General features: G+C 37.3%; 1 protein-coding gene across 3 annotated transcripts in view; it reads right to left on the bottom strand.

The window, feature by feature from the left end:
* The window catches only part of DLC1 (DLC1 Rho GTPase activating protein), a 514129-nt gene that overhangs the window by 296893 nt on the left and 195875 nt on the right, over window positions 1-21361 (bottom strand). For all 3 annotated transcript variants that reach the window (XM_061404350.1, XM_061404351.1, XM_061404346.1), the window contains exons 3-4: window positions 15217-15366; window positions 6885-7025 (exon numbers count right to left, since the gene is read on the bottom strand). In XM_061404350.1, coding sequence (XP_061260334.1) covers window positions 6885-7025; window positions 15217-15366 — 291 coding nt within the window. The remainder of the gene's footprint in view (window positions 1-6884; window positions 7026-15216; window positions 15367-21361) is intronic.

Raw genomic sequence — 21361 nt, 5'->3', positions numbered from 1 at the left:
ACTGACTCTGTTGAAGTGAGCATTGAGGAGGCCATCAAACATCAGGGGCAGCATTAATTATCAATCAAAAATCAAAGTATGGAATTACAAAAAGAATGGAAACACTGAATATGTAATTAGAACTTGGGGACAACTCAGTTTGAAATGAAGAAAGCGCTGTGAAAAAGGCTTACGGGTTATTATTACTGCTCAGTGCTATGAATTATATTCTTGGTTGCTGTGATGTGGCATGCTGTTGGCTTGCCATTTTACATTGCCCAGAAATAACTGGAAGTTGTTATTTCTCTTGGATGAAAATATGAGCTGGATTCGAGAAGTAACATCAGCACATGGAAAAACTAAATTTTTCTTATTGTAATGATGATAACATACAAAAGTACTATTCATATGACCAAATCCTAGGTTGCAGAATTTTTTTTTTTTTTTTTTACCATTTCTTGTCCTCATTTATATGTTTCATTTTCCCCATCTTTCTTCTAGTTGTAGGAATTCTGCTCCAGATGTCTAATTAACCAGGTTATTATAAATGAAATATGAACAAGACAGAAAAACACATTTTCCAATTAAAAAAAAAAAACATAACTACTGTGTGCTCAGACTTTAGTATGAAGGATTAGTGTATCTGGATGCAAGTTACACTTATTCTTGGCACAATGAAACTCCTAGATTCAAAGTGAAAAATCTTACGTGAGGAGGTTATTGTGGAGATCAAATAGCCCATCCCAAACAATACTATCAGGAATTAATGTGCATTTGGAATGGAAACAGATGTCAGTAACTTCAAGCACAAGAAATGAGAGAACTGTGAATAATTTTAAGTAGAAAAGTAAATGGTTATGAAAAATGTTTCTATTTTTCAGAGCCAAGCTTAATGAATTAATATTTATTTATAATTTCAAAATCCAGAAATGTGAATGGAATCCTCTGTGTTAAGAAATATCTCATTGTAATAATCACAGAATGATTTCCTTTTTAGAAAAATGTTTTCCTCAGCTCTCTTGTGGCTCATTTGTCCTTAAAAACGCTATAAAATTTGCCTTATTTTTCTCTCTCATAAACAATGAGGATCTTAGTGAACAAAGAAAAATACTTAAAAAATCCACATACTTTAATGTTATTGCTTAGCTAGGTCAAAATTAAATTGTCACATTCAAAAGCATTACAATCAAAGGCATTTTTCTAAGACCATTACATTTTTCTTCACAAAGTGGTAAAGTTTACTAATTCAAATGTTTTGATGTTTTAGAAGAATCAGACTAAACTCTCTTTACAAATTCTGTGTGGTTATTTTTTCTTTTACTATGCTATTTTCCTTACTTACCATAAATGACATTATGAAACAATATTTAAATTCTAGTAATTTTATGTATTTTCCCTCTAAGAAATCAGTAAAAAGGAGTATTTGCAGTTCCTGTTTGCAAAAAAAAGTTAATGTTTCATCCCTTTGTTTTAAATAATGGACAGCATTAGACAAAACTACTAGCTTTGTTAAAAAATCTGATAATCACTTAAGCAAAAATACAGAATAATATCTTGGGAAAACAAAATAGAGACCTAAAATTTTGCATATGAATCGTGTCTTAAATGATCCTTGAAAAGGATGTGATTTGAACTCCTGAATCTACAGGCTGTTCTTCAGTTTTACTGCCTACCATATATTAATAATATGTCACGTGCATAATGCCTTTAGCTTAATAATTATATGTATGAGAGGTGTGATTACAATTTGTATAAGTGTGGTTTACATTGGAAGCTTTATGGGGAATCTCTGATGGTTTTTCTTTTCTTTCTTGAATAAGTTTTAATTTCCTTAATATGCTATATAATTAGGACAAATGACCACAATAGCAGATTAGACCGTTATCATATTGGATGAAAAAAGGAAAAAATAAGATCTTGTTTTTAAATGACTTAAATGTTAATAGCATTCATTAAAAATAACATCAAGTCAAAATTCATATACAAAGTCATCACCCTTCTTTTTACCTCCACTTCAAAACACTTATGCTTTTTCGGGAGGACAGTGCTATTGACAAGTGAATGTAAGACTCCCAGATTACTGTTTGCTTCTATTATGCCAGAGAGGAGAAAAATAGATTTATATAAGTGCCTCACAGTTGTGTTTCAGAGACATATTAAGAGTTTTTTGTTTTTCTTCAAGGATAGGTTACAATGATCACACAGACTTTGAAACTGTTGGTGAAAGCGGCTAAAATATCAGGTTGACTGTGGCACTGGAATTCCTTCTTTTTCAAAGTCACCTAGAAATGACCATGAACTTGCAGTCAGGACATGCTCTTGAAGCTTTATTTCGGTCACCCTCCAGTAGCATTTAGGTAGGACTTACTCTGAACCATTCTTGGGAGGAGTTGGCAGTTCCTGGCTGGGTGGCATTCTATCTACCCTCAGCTTCCACCTCCTCCGTGAGCTGTGTCTCCACCCTTATCTATCTCATTGCTACTTTGGTGAAAGTCACTCAGTTGTGTCCGACTCTTTGTGACCCCATGGACTATATAAAGCCCATGGAATTCTCCAGACCAGAATGAGTGGGTAGTCTTTCCCTTCTCCAGGGGATCTTCCCAACCCAGGGGTGGAACCCAGGTCTCCCGCATTGCGGGCAGGTCTCCTGCATTGCGGGCTACTTTGGTAGTAATGATGAAAAGATTAGGGATGTATTTGGTCTGTGGAAGTAGAGCTATTGTTGCCACACTGAGCTGGAAAAAGATATATCTGTCTATTTTCACCCTGTGGCAATTATAGTAATGAAGGTTAATAATTCCTGCTGTTTTTGATGTCTTCAAAGGAAGGTTATTTTGTGATTCCAGTGTTCAATACACTCTAATATGAAAGCCAATATCCTCCAACATTCCTTTTGATAGTTGAAGATACACTCAAAGCTGTCTAGCTGGGGTTCCCAAATGCCCCAGATGATTGAGGTTCTCAGTTCTGTGGTTGTTGGAATTCTATCACATGGCAACGACGGGGGTTGTTTTTCTATGAAGCTAATATTATTGTATAGCGCAGAACACCCTCCTTGTTCCAGCAGTACTTATTTTACAAATAAAATCTGTGCTTTTTCTTATCTCAGGCTTGGCCTCTTTCTTCATATATTCAGAATATATAAAAAACTTTTACAATTCAGTAATAGAGAAAAAACCTAGTCTTTAAAAAGGCAAAAGGCTTGCATAGACATTTCTCTAAAGAAGGTATACACATGCCCAAGAAGCGCATGGTGAATTGTTTGGTACACTGTCTCAATGTTAAAAAAAGGAAGAATCGAACAGAAATTTTAGTACTGAAAAAAAAGAGCTCAGTGTAGATTAAACAGCAGGTTAGACAAAGCTGACTAAAGAATTAATGAATTGAAAGATAGGTTAATCATGATTAACAGCGATTTAATGACCACCTATACTGATTAGTAGCTTTAAGTAAAACAACCACCACAACAATATTTCTGGGGTTTTGGTGCCCAGCTTTAAAACTTTCATATAAAAACCCTATACTATTTCATGCAGGAACAACTCAAGCAACCGATTATCCTGGTCACAGGATGTCAGAACACTGTTCTGCAGTGGATGAAAGCACTATATGAAGATGGTATGACTACACACGGGTTGTTTGCCTAAGTGTCTAGTGTGAGAGGCATTACAAGACTGCCTCAGAGGATCAAAACAAAGAAGTTAAGTAAGAAATGGATGAGATTCTTTTCTCTGATAATTGTTGCATCTGGGACCACCTCAGTGCCTGTTTCAGTTGGGTGTTCCCTCTTTTTACTGTAAATCGCATTTTATACCTATTTGTGAGTCACGTACTTTTTAGTTACTTGTTGTGCATTGTGTGTAAAGTAGGGACTGAAATAAACATTTACACCTGGTAAAAACAAAAAAGAGAGATGGATGAGATTTTTGAAATAAAGCACCAGACCTTGTTTTTAATAATGTGTTTTTTGGTAGTAGATATCTTACCTTCTAGCTTTTTACTTTTTGTGTGTCAAATACATCTCAGAAATCTACTTGAATGCTCAGTTTTCAGCTTGATATATACATGGTATTTATGAAAAATCTGAAGATTACTCATTGGTCCCCTTCTAATAATAAATATAAAAGTAGAAATCTTATTGAAACATTGGCACTTAGAAATCCAGAGACCTTACACACAAAAGGAAAGCCAAATATTTGTGGTAGTTAGTCACCATTATAAATAGATTCATAGCAGCAAATCAAATGTAACATTAAATCATTCTGAAATGAAAGTAAGCATTCTGTAAAAATATGAGAGAAGTACACAGAACAGAAATTTAGTTAATTTTACGTGGATATTTGAAGTAGGTGTTCTTTGAATTTAATGTTTCTACTTAATATTAAAGTTGAAATTTTAGTTCACAGTGAAAACAACTACTCTGTAGGATTCTACAGTTCTTTCCATTTTTCACAAAGTAGCCAGTCTGTCATTATTCCCTAAGCTCCAAATTGAGGGGAAGTACGTATTTAATACCTCATAAAATAGGTAAAATTCTTCATTCTAATATTTTAACCTAGGGATAACTGAAAACATAAAACTGATCCATTGCAAAAGACTTCTTATCTAACTTTACTAAAAAGGAATACTCAAAATAATAGTAACACCAAAACCAGCAAAAAATAAACACATGTGCACATTAAAGTGGCCCTTCTGCTAACACAAAAGCTTGTTTTTCAAGGTACTTTTTTAATTGTTCTTTTTCTTTAAGGAATTTCCTAAAAGTCAGTTGCCTTCGACAGTAGAGTGTTTCTCTCCCACTCTGGGTATCTCTCATGGCCAGCTGGAGAATTTGACTAAAGTCCTAGGAAAACCGATGCCTTTATGTTTCTTATTCTGAAAGCTTACTGAAGATGGTTACCATAAAAACACGTACACATCTCAATAGAAACATAATGGCCACATCTATAAACACAGGAGTACTGAAGAAAGACTAAGGAACTGTATACAGAGTGGCAGCAATTTTTACAAATTATAAGGTGACCACACACTAAAAAATTTACATTTCAAGGGAGAAATAGCAGATACCAACAGTGATTATTCTAAAGTAAAAGATGAACACAGAATAAATGTTATAGTAAAAAGAACACTCTAAAGGTCATTAAAAGGTGCTTTAAAAACTGATGTAAGCATAAATACCATAAAAAAGGAATTCACCTCCTTTTCTATTTCTTTCTCATATATCAGCCCCACACCTGTTTCCAGGGTTCAGAAAGCCAATGCTCCAACATTTCCCAAATCCTCAAGCTAAAACTCTCAAGAGGTGTTGATCTTTTTCCTTAATAAGAATGTGGTAAAATCAGATTGTTTGGCTTCTATTTGAATTCTGCATTTCAACTTTCTCTGTTCATTGTGGAAAGGAGAGACCCATGTCACTGCAGTCTGCCCAGTGGCATGCATACTGGACCCTATTTTTTCAATGAACCATAAAATAGCACTGGGTAGTATGTCATTGGTTCTTCCCGTTTCCAATAAATACAAGCACTAACGAGTAGCATGTCATTGCATTTCACTGCTTACATGCCTTCCTCTTTTGCTAGACTGTGCGATAGTTAAAGACAGAGAATATATTTTCATTGCTCTCTAAGTCTGTTTCACCTAGCATAACACATGGCACATCATAGGTGTTCAATTATTCCATCAAAAGTAATCTAGACATTCTTGCAACGGAACATATCTACTATGTTTTAAATTCAAGTATTCTCTTTTGAGTTTTATTTCGGATTTGCCTTTTATTTTAAAGGCAGGCAAAAAGAGCAATCCAAACTCATTTCTCTGTGTTAAGCTAACATGGACATTTAAAAAAAAATAATACGACACTATGATTTTCACTAAACTAGGAAAGGTTATTTTTGAGCACTGGGACTTTAGATATTTGAAGTAGTAATTACTTCCTCCATAAATGTTACCTTTAGAGTCAAATACTGCTTTCCTGTTGCAGTTCAACTTTTTTACTTAAAGGAAAATGTCTTTTATTCACAATTTACCGTACTATACTTCTATATGTGGTGATTCTTCTTTTCATTTGTTTTTGTAGCATTGCAAAGTCCACTAAACATCATAATAATGACAGTAGCTTACACTTTTTCAGTTTTTTTTTCTGTGCCAAGGATTTTACCAAGCACTTGACATACCCACACAAAACTTATCATATGTGTGAAATTATATACCTATCTCTACCCTTTAATCTATCCACCTATCTGTTTATGTACTATCTATCCATCCATCCATTCATCCATTAATTTTCCCATTGGTAAGCCTTGTAGTCCGGAGAAGGCAATGGCACCCCACTCCAGTACTCTTGCCTGGAAAATCCCATGGACGGAGGAGCCTGGTAGGCTGCAGTTCATGGGGTAGCTAAGAGTCGGATACGACTGAGCGACTTCACTTTCACTTTTCACTTTCATGCATTGGAGAAGGAAATAGTAACCCACTCCAGTATTCTTGCCTGGAGAATCCCCAGGACAGGGGAGCCTGGTGGGCTTCCATCTTTGGGGTCACACAGAGTCGGACACAACTGAAGTGACATAGCAGCAGCAGCAGCAAGCCTTGTAGTCAAAATAATAATACAGGGAAAATCATGTGAAGGTTTTCATTCTTATTTCTTTAAAGTTCTGAGTATCCAGCAACAAAATTTAATACCATATTTTGCATAATTTTAGAACAATGACCCATTTTAGGAAAGTACCTGTATAATCATCTATAAAACAAAAAAAAATAACATTTGTTGGGTTATAGTTAAACATTTCAAGTCACTACAACTAAGAATCCAAGAGTATTTCTTCTAAATTGAATAGATGAGATATCAACTCTTACATGATGATCATCAACACTTCATGCTGAAACTGTTATCCTATATAACTTACCATAGACTTGGGTTTGGTTCCAGAATTGGCCACTGGGGTGGAGGACTGTGGGTCAGTGGACTCAGTGTTAGAAGACAAATTTACTTGTGTCTGATTTATCGAAGTGGTATCTGTTCCACTCTCAGGTCCTGATTCCAGATCCTATTAAAAAATTAATTGATATGGAAGATATATCCACACTCTCTACATGGCTTTCTCCCTGCCTCCCACACATTTTCACCTCCTCCTCCTCCCAACACACACAGACACACCACATAGTTATGACAACCAACACTGGCCTGTCACACATAACCATGCACTATTTTGTATTAATGATTGTACTCTTTAGAGGGTCTCACTTTAGAATGCAAATACTGAAAAGAGGTAATACACTCCTTTAGTAACTTAACAGCCAACTGTGCATTGGAAAGGGCAGTAGTGGTAGCTAGCTGCTGCTGCTGCTAAATCGCTTCAGTCGTGTCTGACTCTGTGCGACTCCATAGACGGCGGCCCACCAGTCTCCCCCGTCCCTGGGATTCTCCAGGCAAGAACACTGGAGTGGGTTGCCATTTCCTTCTCCAATGAATGAAAGGGAAAAGTGAAAGTGAAGTCGCTTTGTCGTGTCCAACTCTTCACAACCCCATGGTCTGCAGCCTACCAGGCTCCTCCGTCCATGGGATTTTCCAGGCAAGAGTACTGGAGTGGGGTGCCATTGCCTTCTCCAGGTAGCTAGCTAGGACACTGCAATAAGTCGGTAGATATTAATATAAGCCCACAGACAACCCTGGCTCATTGTGTGACCCTGAGTAACTCACTTCACATTTCTCATGCAATGGAGTTATGGGTGTCAAATGAAAAGATAGTTTTCATTTCTTCTCACCTCACTCTCTTCTATGTTCCCATTAAATCTCCATGGTGACACCTACCATCATGGCCTGGAATCATTTAGCTCAAGGGTATGTCTATCTAATGAACATTTTTCATTTTAAATGAAAGCTATTTAAGGGCAGAATTATACTTTGTCATATGTAATTCAATTCCCTCATTTGAAAATGAGTATAATAATTGCAGGCACTCATAGAGGCTTATGAAGATTAAGCCAGATAATGCAAATTTTATGCAACAAGCACATATTCAATTTCATTAAATGCTAGGCATTACTGTAAATAATATTATTAATATCATTATGTTTTCTGAGCAACTAGTGCACAATATGTGGATAAGACATGCTGGTTCAATGAACGCAGTTACTCAGTAATCGCTCCAAAGGTTGCGCCTTTAATTTACTAAATGCTATCTGCATGTTATACAGTGGCCTGAGAACACAAGGAAAGGCAAGGATGAGGAGAATGCAAAGGATGGTGGGTGGGCGGGAAGTGAAGGCATACATCACTTTATAATTTTATCCCGAGAAAATTATGATTTAAATACCTTTGTGTCTACTCTTGCTACACCTCAGCTGTACCATGGCCCACATGCTTACATATCATCTGCCCTGTACCCCGACTCTCTGGTCTCATGTTCCACCATTCTCTTGTTTCTGTTTGCTTCCATTATACTTGCTGTTTGTCAGTCCTTCTAGCACACCAAGGTGGTTCCTATAGCAACTATGCCCTTTCTAATCCCTTGCCCAAGTATTTCCCTTTGCCGGCCCTTGTCACTCAGCTCTCATTTTGAATATCACTTCTTCAGAGAAGCATCCTTTGACATTCCAAGCTCAAATAGTTTCTCCCCTTCAACCTCCATAGCATATCATTCTCTGTTTTACAATCTTATCACCTTGTTTATTTACCTTTTATCAATTTTATCCATTGACCATCTTTACCTATGTATGTATCATCTACCCACCTTTCATTCATTTCTATATCTAATCCTTTTATGTCTCCCTTTATTGGGAATCTATGTATCACCAGAGTAGAGGTTTCACCTGTCTTGTTCACTGATACATTCACCAGGCTTATAGTAGTACCTGGCACTTAGAATATGCTCATAAATATTGTTTTATGAAAGAATAACTAGACTGACAAACATTAATATTTAACCAAGAGCTTCCCTTGTGGCTCAGCTGGTAAAGAATCTGCCTGCAATGTGGGAGACCTGGGTTCAATCCCTGGGTTGGGAAGATCCCCTGGAGAAGGGAAGGCTACCCATTCCAGTATCCTGGCCTAAAGAATTCCATGGACTGTATAGTCCATGGGTTCGCAAAGAGTCAGACACAACTGAGCAATTTGCACTTTCAAGGAGGCACAGCATCTCTACATTAGAAACTATAAGACATTGATGAAAGAAACTGAAGAAGACACAAATAACTGGAAAGCCATCTCATGCTCCTGAATTGGAAAAAATAAAACTGTGAAAAATATCATGCTACCCAAAGTGATGTATAGATTCAGTGCAATCCCTGTCAGAATGCCAATGACATTTTTCATAGAAAAGGAAAAAATAAAGCCTAAAATTTGGATGGAACCACAAAACACTGTGGATAGCCAAAGCAATCTTCAAAAATAATAACAAAGTTGGAGGCATCACATTCTCCTATTTCAAATTTTAGTACTATAGTAATCAAAACAGTATGGTACTGGCATAGAAACAGACACAGAGATCAATGGAAGAGCACAGAGAGCCTAGAAATAAAAGCAGGCATGTACAGTCAACTAACATTTGACAGTGGGGTTAAGAATACTCAATGGGGAAAAGCAGTCTTTTCAGTAAGTGATGTTGGGAAAATCTGATATCCACATGCAAATAAATTAAATCGGACCCCTGTCTTATACCCTTCACAAAATTTAACTTCAAGTGAATTAAAGATGTAAATGTAAGATCTGAAACTGTAGAACTCCTATAAGAAAGCATAGAGAAAATGCTTCTTGACATTGGTCTTGGCAACAATTTTCTTGGGTATGACACCAAAAGCACAAGTAATAGAAGCAAAAGTAAACAGATGGGACTGTATCTAACTATACGGCTTCTGCACAGCAAAGGAAACAACAGAGGGAAGAGGTAGCCTACAGGACTAGGAGGAAATATCTCAAACCTAATACTGGATAAGGGGTTAACATACAAAATATATAAGCAACTTATACAACTTACTAGCAAAAAACAAATCTGACTGAAAAATGAGCAGAGTGCCTGAGTAGACATTTTTCCAAAGACATACAAATAGGCAACAGGTACACGAAATGATGCTCAACGTCACTAATTATCAGGGAAATGCAAATTAAAACCACAGTGAGATATCACCTCACACCTGTCAGAATGGGTATCATAAAAAAGACAAGAGATAATGAGTGTTGATGAGAACGTGGAAAAAAAGGGAATTCTAGTACACTGTTGGTGGGAATATAATGAATATAGTTACTATGGAAAACAGTATGGAGGTTCCTCAAAAAGTTTAAAATAGAACTACATATAATCCAGCAATTCCATGTTTGGGTATACATCCAAAGGAAATGAAATCACTGTCTTGAAGACACATCTGCATCCTTCTGTTGTTATATTATTCACAAAAGCCAAGACATGGAAACAACCAAAGTGTCTATTGATGGATAAATGGATACAGAACATGTGAGATATACATATACAAATACACACACATACACACACACAATGGAATATTGTTTATCTACAGAAAAGAAGGAAATTCTGCCTCTTCTGACAACATTGCTGCTGCTGCTGCTGCTAAGTCGCTTCAGTCGTGTCCGACTCTGTGCGACCCCATAGACGGGAGCCCACCAGGCTCCCCCATCCCTGGGATTCTCCAGGCAAGAACACTGGAGTGGGTTGCCATTTCCTTCTCCAATGCATGAAAGTGAAAACTGAAAGTGAAGTCGCTCAGTCATGTCCGACTCTTAGTGACCCCATGGACTGTAGCCTACCAGGCTCCTCCGTCCATGGGATTTTCCAGGCAGGAGTACTGGAGTGGGGTGCCACTGCCTTCTCCTCTGACAACATGGAAGGACCTAAAAAGCATTACGTGAAATGAAATAAGAGACACAAATACTGTATAAATCTCACTTATATGTGAAATCTAAAATAGGGCAAAAGAAAAACAAGGTAGAGGGGTGGTTGCCAGGGGCGGGGAGATGGGGAAAATGCGGACATGCTGGTCAGAGGGTACAAGTTTCCAGTTATAAAATGTTTAAGTTCTGGGGATCTAATCTTCACTTTCGTGACAGTATTAACATCACTCTATTATATACTTGAAAGTTTCTAAGAGATTAGATATTAAGTGTTCTCACCACATACATACACACAGGCACACAATTGTAATTACACTAGTTGATGGATGTGTTAACTAACCTTATCTGGTTATTATTTTGCAATTAAAAACTGTAACAAATCATTACATCATACACCTTAAATGTTGTTATACGTCAACTATATCTCAATAAAGCTCCAAATAGAAATTTAAAAAGTGGAAAACAAAGAAGGTGTATAAAATACATACAAAAGAATAATAAATGTGAAACAGAATACAACAGTCTTTAAGTATGTGTGTGTGTATATAACCCTAACCAAATTTCTCATTCCTGAGTGATTTCAGATTAAGGGCTACATATTCTTTTTTTTTTGCATGGAAAAGACATTTTACATTTTACCGTAAGAGAAAAATAATGTATTAAAATTTCATATTGAATCAACATTAAATGGATAATCATAAGTAATTTATAAATATCAAATGCATAATCTTAAGTAGCAGGTAGTTTTTAAGCCATTTCTATTTGACATTTATGTTTATCAAAAACCATTTGCATTACTTTTCCTTTCTGTTTATGAATTAATTAGGTAAATAAGAGGGTAACCTTGCACCTTTCTAACAATATAATAATTCTCAGGTAAAATAATAAATATTTTAAAAATCTATCACTCATTGTGCTTTTACCATTTATAGACAATACTGTACTGTTCCATGTTCACAAACTCTTTGGAAGATATTATTATCACCTGATGGATGATGAAGCCAAAGCTTAAAGCAAGTAACCTGACTAAATTCACAGTCTGTGGCGGACTGACATTAAAACTCAGATCTGTCCGACCCTCACTTGTCCAGCTCTATCAAGGCAGCCTTCATAAATGTTAGCTCTACCCTTATGAACCTATTTGCAGGGCAGGAAGAAAGACACAGACACGGAGCAGATGTGCGGACATGGTGGGGAGGTGGGTGGGATGAACTGGGAGACTGGGGTTGACATATATACACTACCATTCATAAGTGAGAGAGCCGGGGGAAGCTGCCGTGTAGCATAGGACCTCAGCTTGGTGCTTTGTGGTCACCTAAATGAGGAGGGCTGGGATGGCGTTTGGGAGGGAGGTCCAAGAGGGAGATATACAAGTGTACATATAGCTGATTCACTTTGTTGTACAGCAGAAACTATACTCCAATAAAAATACCCTTATTTTATTTTTAAAGCCATTCTTTAAGACCCCAGCTCATATTATTTTTTACCACTCCCTTTATTATAGAGAATCTGCCTGCAGTGTGGAAGACCTGGGTTTGATCCCTGGGTTGGGAAGATCTCCTAGAGGAGGGTATGGCAACCCACTCCAGGATTCTTGCCTGGAGAATCCCCATGGAGAGAGGAGCCTGGCAGGCTACAGTCCACAGGGTTGCAAAGAGTCGGACACGACTGAGTGACTAAGCACACAGCACATTATACGTAGAACTCACTCTAATCTTTTCTTATAAATAATTTCAAACTGAGGTCACTGTTTCATTGTATGTCTTCCCCTCCGTCCTAAACTGTAGATTCACAGTGGAGTATGAGGGTGTGTCAGAGGAGGCTTCTCCTCTGAATCTGGGACAGAGCTCCTTGATGGACAGTCAAGATCATAATCATCTGTTACAACCCACTTATTCCATGGCACAATTATCAAATGGAATGGAAATCGCATGTGGAAAAATTTTTGATGATGAGAGAATGTTAAAATTAGCTTTAAACACCAAGGAACAGAAATAAAGAAAAAGGGATGACTTAGAAAAACACAGAGACCAAAAAGAAATTTTGAGGGATTCAGGCTATGTCTTATTCATCTTTTGCCCAGTCTCTGGTGTGAGTGAAGACATGGGAGAAGGAAAATAAATTAACAAATACCAAATATGTAGTCTGTATCAGATCTTTTGGTGCATTTACATATTTTCTTTCATTAACTCCTCCCAACAAGCCATTAAGTAGGAAACAATCTCTCCTGCTTTTACGTGAACTTGAAGTTGAGAAATTAAATACTTTTCTTATCTTCTCAGACATTCAGTTGCAGAGCTGGCATGTGAACCCAAGCCTGCAGACTCTAAAGTTTATGTTTCTATTGTATTATTGGGCTTTTTTCAATTATCTGCTCAACTAAAAACTCAGAAACACATTTTTATTTACAGAATCAACCACTGCTCAGCGAGGATGGTGATGGTCCATGAGACAGTGCATGTGATATAAAATCCAGTTTACACTTGAAATGGAGGGAGAAGAAACAGATGTAGGCAAATCCTAATCATCGCCCACCTTAGCTCTTGTTTTGTATTGTCTTTACCTTTCAATGAAGAACCACATGTAGCAGGTAAGGGCTGTTTTGCTCTCTGAGCTGGAGACAATAATGTGGAGTTTTATTTAGCAGAAATCTGTGCTGTGCTTTTTTTCCCCTAAATACCTAGTACTGAGGAAAGGTTAATATAGAAGGAAAAGAAGAACCATTAAAGAGATAGGGAGAGATTAGCAATTCATAATAGAAAACTTTAAAAGAGAAAATGTATCCCACATGTACATTAATGGCAAAAAAGTACCGAGAAGCCTCTCCTATTGAAAACAGGGCTTTACATTTATTGAAAATGAAAATGAGCACAAAGTGAAACGGTGAAAATGAGCATGAAGCTTCTCTACACCTTTCACCTGTAAACAAGGGTAAAACACCCTTCTTGTTGGTCTTCAGGAGGCCACTTTGGTTGTGTTTCCTTCACGTGGATGCCTGTCCTACTGAAGTATGTGTGAGACACTATGGTACCAGGAGAGGAGTAAGTGATTCTGTCTGGGAAGACATACGGAGATTTAGGGAAGACTTCACTGTAAAGAAAACATCTGAGATGAATCCTGAAGGATAAGGAAAAATTATCCAGAAGGTTACAAACAAGAAGAAAAATGTCATTTCTACTGGCTTTCTAGGTCTAGACTGAAGTATTTAATGTCACATATTTTTCATTTTTAAATTAAAATTGTTTTTTACTCAAGGTATCAGATTCCCATAATAGTCAGCTATGAAAAGAAGTATGGGATAGTGGTTGAATGAGGTGGCTCTTATACATACAATTACTAACTTTTCTATTCTTTTTACTCTGAACAATGTTATAAGGAAGGAATGTGTTAGCATACGTAATGCACACTATATAATGCATTCATATATCCTAAGGTTAGCTACTAACTTAACTTGCTTATTTTCTGTGAAATATTCTGTACCACAGTCAGAATAAGTCTTGAATAACTTAATAATCAAGAGTAGAACTATACAAAATAATTTGATACAGAATAGTTCTATTTTGGTAGGTTCTCAAAAGGGGTCCATGGCTTAATTATAAGTAAATTCTACCCTCACGTTTGCCAGATATACAAAAACTAAGCTATTTAATATGAACATAATATTAAATATGTGAAGTGTATAGACATTTTGGCATCTATGTCTTCTAAATTTTATCTTGGGTGTTAGACTCTCAAAAGAGAGTCTATCTTATATGAAATTAATGCACAGTACAATATAGTTTTCACCTCTGTCCTATTCATTATGTTTCACTGAGTGAATTTTAGAGTGTTCTCAAGTTGATTTCAGGTAAATTCTTTCTTGTAATCTGCTGAGTTAGTTCAATCAGCATTCATTCCTCCATCCATCCATGTGCCTACCCATCCACCCATCTACTTGCCCACTCATCCACCCACTCATCCATCCATCCATCCAATCATTCATCCATTCATCCACAGATATTTATTAACCATCTTCTATATCCAGTGTAAACTTGTGGGATACTGGAAATAAAATACCAAACAAGATAAACAGAGCATCGCTAATGGTGTTTACAGCATATCAGAGAAGACTGACAATGAGGGAAACAACAGCAATGAAGAGAATTTGATCACTAGGAAACAAAGTAACTTCCCAAAGTGACCCTCTTTCCTGTCTAACAATAACCATTTTCTTTTGAATCACACACATCTCTTATGGACTCTGTGTGAAACCTAGAATGATTTGAGTGATCTTTATGGAACACTAAGGGTCGCAAGGGGGTAGACTGGGCCATCCAAGATGTTTCATTCTCAAGAGGGCCTCTGTACGTGCAGGGACACATTCACACGTGGGAAGCGGGAAGTGGGAAGCTCACAGGGACTTGCCGCCGCAGGCTGGTTGGTGTGCTGGACGGAGAGGAGCTGGAGCTGAGGGCATTCTCAATGTCCTGATCGAGCTGGTCCAGTTTCATGATCAGCAGCACCATCGAGTCTAGTCGTGCCCTATCCCGATCTTCTCTTATTTCCTGAGGAACAGAACATGCCGTTACTGAATCTGAAAGGCCATTTCTTGGAAAGAATAAAAAGTTCCCTGTTCTTCAATGGGACACAAAGGGCACAGTAATACGCAATCTTGTATTTAAGGGGCAGGAACGTTCTATTCTGTACCATCAGCGGACTCTTCACTGGGAAGATACCGCCCTCCTGCCAAGAAGGCATTTTTACAGGAATATTAAATACATATTTTCTAGAGCAAGGCACAATGAAAAAGAGGCTTAACATCAATGATACTGATACATTTATTATTTTCAGATTAATTATTCTTGGGAAAAGTTGTATATTTTCTTTTGTCAAATCAGTTATACACACAAATCATTTATAACATACTAATTGTTTTCAGGTTAGACATTTAAGGATGTACACAAGATAATATTTTTGGATGACTATTTCTGAGTATAGTAAAAAAAACAGGAAAAGAATCAAACAAGGCAGAAATTTTTGTTTGTTTTGTTTTTTGCATGAGGCCACTTACTTACTGCTTTTTCAAGCTATGTTATTGCCAATATTCATTTTCTTTTTTTAATTTTATTTTTCTTTTTAATATAAATTTATTTAATTGGAGGCTAATTACTTTACAATATTATAGTGCTTAATAAGCCAATATCATTTTCAACCTTCTTTCACACACTTTTGGAAAAAAAAATCCTCTACAATCACATGAATTGTGGTTACTTACTTTGAATTCTCTATAACATAAACATATTATTTATGGAAATACTTTTTCTTATAAAAATAGTTAAGTTTCTCACTGACCATACAGAGTTATTTGCACATGACTGTTTACTATTCTTGTGTGTTCAAGTCATTAGTATTAGGAAACTTTAAAATGTTCTGTAAAGTGCAAAGTATCAGGGTTGGGCAGAACAAGGGTTGCTGCTACTGCTGCTAAGTGGCTTCAGTCGTGTCCGACTCTGTGTGACCCCATAGACGGAAGCCCACCAGGCTCCCCGTCCCTGGGATTCTCCAGGCAAGAACACTGGAGTGGGTTGCCATTTCCTTCTCCAATGCATGAAAGTGAAAAGTGAAAGTGAAGTCGCTCCGTCGTGTCCGACTCTTAGCGACCCCATGGACTGCAGCCTACCAGGCTTCTCCATCCATGGGATTTTCCAGGCAAGAGTACTGGAGTGGGTCGCCATTGCCTTCTCCGAGAACAAGGGTAAATGAAATAAAAACAAAACAAAACATGAAAGCACTGTAAGTTTCCTTAGAAGCAAGATCTACTGAGAGGTGTCATGGACTCAGGACCAGCCCTTTTGAGGTAAATCGTCATTTGTGACACATGTTGCCATTTTCTCATCTGTCTAAGATATTTACCTGGGTGAAATCAGCTTTGAAGGGCCATCAGCAGTGACCTCAAAGGGAAACTCTACTGTGATGAAAGCCGGAAGAGTGGGTACAAGGGAGTGGTTGGGAGGTTTTGCTAAGGGGATGGATGAGTAGTGGCATGAATGAGGTGACTGCTTGAATCAGATCTTTGATTTTGTTTTTGGACTTTTTCTTTTAATCACCCTTAATTCCCTAATCACCATTAGGGCAGACCCCAAAGAACAAGGACTAGGGTAATTGCATGGAGTCATCTAATGCCATAGGGGTCTCTGTACTTCAAACAGGTAAAGTAGACTGTTAATATTAACAAAAACTATTTTTCACAAGTCAAATAATTGGTTTATTAGATGAAGTTGGTCAAAAAATCATTAGTTCAGCTACCATTAAGAAATTATTTGGGTAAGCTGAACCTGTGCTTGGTTGAAAGTTTAATGTCAAACTGAAAGACTGAGTCCTACTTCCATAAAGTCATTAATTTTGAGAATACATTAAGAATTTTTCTGAGTTATGTTAATTCCCTCAGAGTACTATAGTGTAATTATTTCTTCCATTTCCTGCCATCATCTGTGTTGTCTAAAACATTTAATAAGGCTCTGACAGAGAATTACAGAACTTTTGTGATCATAAAGTTTCATTGTGCTTAAGAAGGGCCAGGATATTTGCAAACAGACCTGAAAGTTACGCTATATCATATTCCTCAATGCTACAGAACTTTGTTATATATTTTTAAAATGTTATTTATAGTAAAACCCTACTTATACTTTAAAATAGAGTCCCAGAAATATTAAAAAAAATTAATTCTCTTCTAAATAATACAGAAAATGGAAGAAACTGCCTGAATAGAAGATTCTTTGCTTATATAATTTCCTTCTCATTTAAACCAAACTTGTGTTTGGCAAGGTAACGTTCTTTGCATATCTCTATGTTCACGTACGCTTTTGTGTGATTGTCTTTCATTCACCAGTCATAACATCCTCAAGCATAAAGATGAGGTTTTACCACCAGGCAGACACAGAGTCAAGTTTTACACTGTATATGCAACACTTTACAGGAATAAAAATATTAATGAAATCAATAGGAGCCAGTGAAATAACATTTCCCGGAGTGTTAGAAAATATGTCTTGATATTTTTCCAGCTACTCAGTTAACGTTGGATAAAACAGTATACCCTGAAGCTATCCTACCTATCAACAGTAGACTTAGAAACAATTTGTATTAACTGGATGCTGAGATTGTGCTTTAAAAACTTTTTCAAGGCTATGGGCTGAACATGGAATTATTTTAAATGACCTGCCAAAAGAATAAAATCAAGCAGCCTTGGTCTAAGATATTTCTTTAGAGAAATAAACTTATTGCATTTCCCTTTCATTCATGGAGGCTTCCTTGTTTATCACCTATTACAACGTTCAGCCTGAAACGTAAGGTACATAGACTAGCATCAAAGATTACACATTAAACATCACAAAATAGAGTTGGCTACAAATCAGACGCTTTGGATACATCTTCTGTCCTTGTTGTTAAAGCTCAAGTATGAATATTTTGCAAAGTTCTAACTTTTCATATGTCCGTGGCTAAACTCCAGCAAATAGCTCATGTCTGAAAACAAAGCTGTGTGTTTGCAGATTCTGGCAAGGTTGAACTCTACAGCAGAGCTTTCATTTCATGCTGTCACTACAGGCCAGGGGAAGAGGAACTTCTTAATGAGCGAGGCGGCCTTAGTTCTATGCATTTCAGTAACTTAATCCCCTTAAATCAAAGCCAAGATGTGAAATTTTCTCCCCTCCCATCTTCCCTGCAGTCACAACTGCTCTGTGAAAGGGAACAAAACGTTCATCAGTGAATAAGAGATAGAAAATCTCTGCTGTCTTCAGTATTATAGTCAACATGAGAAGACATAAGGAAAGGAAAAAAATGCATATACATATTTTCTGATAGGAACAAGGGTAAGAAGAAAATAGATAGGGTAATGAGGTATACAGTAACTGCAGGGGAAGTGTCCCATCTGGTGGAGTGTGGTCAGAGAAGAGCTTTCTGCCGAAGTAAGAGTAAACCATGATAGGGATGAAAAAAAAAAAATGAGGTAGAGGAGAGAAAGAGACAAAGATAGAAACGGAGAGACAGAAAGAGAGAAATAAGGAAGGAAGGGGGGGTGCGAGCCGGGGAGGGAAGGGAGGAGGAGGAGAAGAGAGGGTAGTAGAAGCCAGAAATCAGTGTCCCATGCAGGGTGAAGAGCGGTATGAGAACGCTGGGGTGAGAACAAGTGTGGTGAATAAGAGGAAGTGAGAAAAGGTTAGGGAAGCCAGGGGAGGGAAAGCGAGTGGGAGAGTGAGTGGGCGCTAGGGCAAAATGAGGCTGACCATAAACAGGAGCCAAACTGTATTCCGCTATGAAGGTCACTGTAAGGAGGTCAATTTTATTCTTCGTGTAGTGGGGCCACGGGCAGGATATCAGCAAATGAGTGATCCAGTGTGATTTTCAACCTTTCAGAGTTCTTGCCACGTTTGACAACCAAACATTCTTGGAACCTCATCACATTGTATGTCCAGCAATGCCACACAACGAATACAGGTGCAACAGTTTAGTTTATCCTAAGATGATTCTTCCAGTTCTAGCCATAGTCCTTTCTTCTGCTGAGGTCCCATGTTACCGTGATTAAGAGGAAATATTAGACATTTTTATAATCAAGTCCTATTTATATAATCAAGTCCTATACTTTGAGATCAAAGTGAAAAAGAAGTAACTGTTTAGGGATCCTATTTCTTGGAAGTAGGGAGTGAGTGGGCAGTGATACGTCAGGAAATCTTTAGCAACTGGATCTCCAACTAAATAGAAAGCCCTAGTTTGTAGTGTGTGCCGACTTTTCTGTGTAAATACATCCACGGCCAATTTCAAGCTCCCAGCTAGACATTACTGAGTGCAGTTTTGGGAGAGATGCACACAGTTGGCTCTTATGGTCTGTGGCGAGGTAATGCACAGTGGCTCCAACACACACACGAGGAGCGGGAACCAGAAGGATAGAGAATCATTCTTAGAATCTGACTTGAATGGAAATACTGACAATTAAACCAACAGCTGTAATGAAGGTGTAGTCAACATAATCATATATTGGAATAATGCATTTTATTTAGTTGATGCATTTACTCTCCCTGATATTTGCTTCCATTGCCCAGGTAGAGTTCAGTATATATTGTAGGTTTAAATTTAATGACCTTCTGGAAGGGTCTCTTTTTTTTCTGGTAGTGGCTCCTTTATCTACCTTCTTGGTATCATCCCTTATCTATGTTTGCAAAATTCCCTAAATGTATTATCACGAGCATATCTATTTGTATTTTTACTTAAGTAAGTCAAAATTCATTTCTTTAGGTTATTCATTACGCCATTTGGATACTTCATTCAACACCTGAGACTTTTGAAACCTACAGGTCCAGGACAGTGGTATTGGTACCAACGTCCTAACTTTGCAGATGAGGAAAGTGATTCCAGCGAGTTTTAGGTCCAGGTCACATTTCTGTTGGTAAACTGACAGGCCCAGAGCTGGCTCTCCCTGTGCCTTGCCCTAGTCTCTTTCCACTTGGCCTTCTTTCCATGATTAGTTTAGTAATCATTTCCACATCATGCACACTCTCTTCCAACTCCCACACCCTGGTTTATATTCTTTCTAACATATAGAAACTATGTTTTGGAAGAACGCCAATGACCACAACTTATTACAAGATATCTTTGAAGCATCTGGCCCAATTCTTTATGCTTTTATTTAACAATCATTCAAGATATGTTTATTGACCATCTACTGCATGCACTGCGTTTCCTAGGAAGCTACTGCTTTCGTATTTTTACAGCATAAGTTTTAGAAATGCTGTTGCTGTTGTTCAGTTGCTAAGTTGTGTCTGACTCTTTGCAACCCCGTGGACTGCAGCATGCCAGACCTCCCTGTCCCTAACTATCTCCCTGAGTTTGCCCAAGGTCATGTTCATTGAGTTGGTGATGCCATCCAACCATCTCAACCTCTGGCATTTAGAAATGTTATGGAGACAGATTCTGCCTTTCTCTACCTTCCCAGTTTCTCCCTCCAGAACTAGACAGCCTAAGTAAAGCCTGTTCCACAAAACAGCCTTTCAAATATTTGAAAAACTATATTGCACCCATTTTCTTTTTCATGGTCAATCATTCTCAGTTCCTTTAATTATTTCTGTTATATTGTTTATATATATATATATATATATATATATATATATATGAAAACATAATTATAATGTTTTCAAATCCTTATTAGTTCTGTTTACTCTTCTCTGGATATGAGATAGTTCTATCAGTGACCCAACTAATGGCTGGTACCAAGGATTACATATATTACTTTACATGTTTTCTGACCATGAAGACAGAGAAGGCAAGTATTTCTCCATGTTCCGTATACCCTCTTTAACACAGCCTAAGAATTAAGTGCCTGTTGAGAACATGAACAGGCTATTCTTAATGGGATAGTCTCAATCTGCTTTTTTAATGAGAAGGATATTTTTGGCTGTGCACTGACCTTGAGTCAACCATGTGATATATGTCTCTTTCTCCCAGTATGTGCCTGTGTCCTGCTAAGAACAGAAACATCCTGTTGTCTTGAGACTATAACCAGCTGTTGTC

This window comes from Bos javanicus, chromosome 27 (genome assembly GCF_032452875.1).
Source record: "Bos javanicus breed banteng chromosome 27, ARS-OSU_banteng_1.0, whole genome shotgun sequence".
Lineage (NCBI taxonomy): Eukaryota > Metazoa > Chordata > Mammalia > Artiodactyla > Bovidae > Bos > Bos javanicus.
The sequence above is the reverse complement of the archived record's forward strand: the minus strand, read 5'-3'. Positions and strand labels throughout refer to the sequence as shown.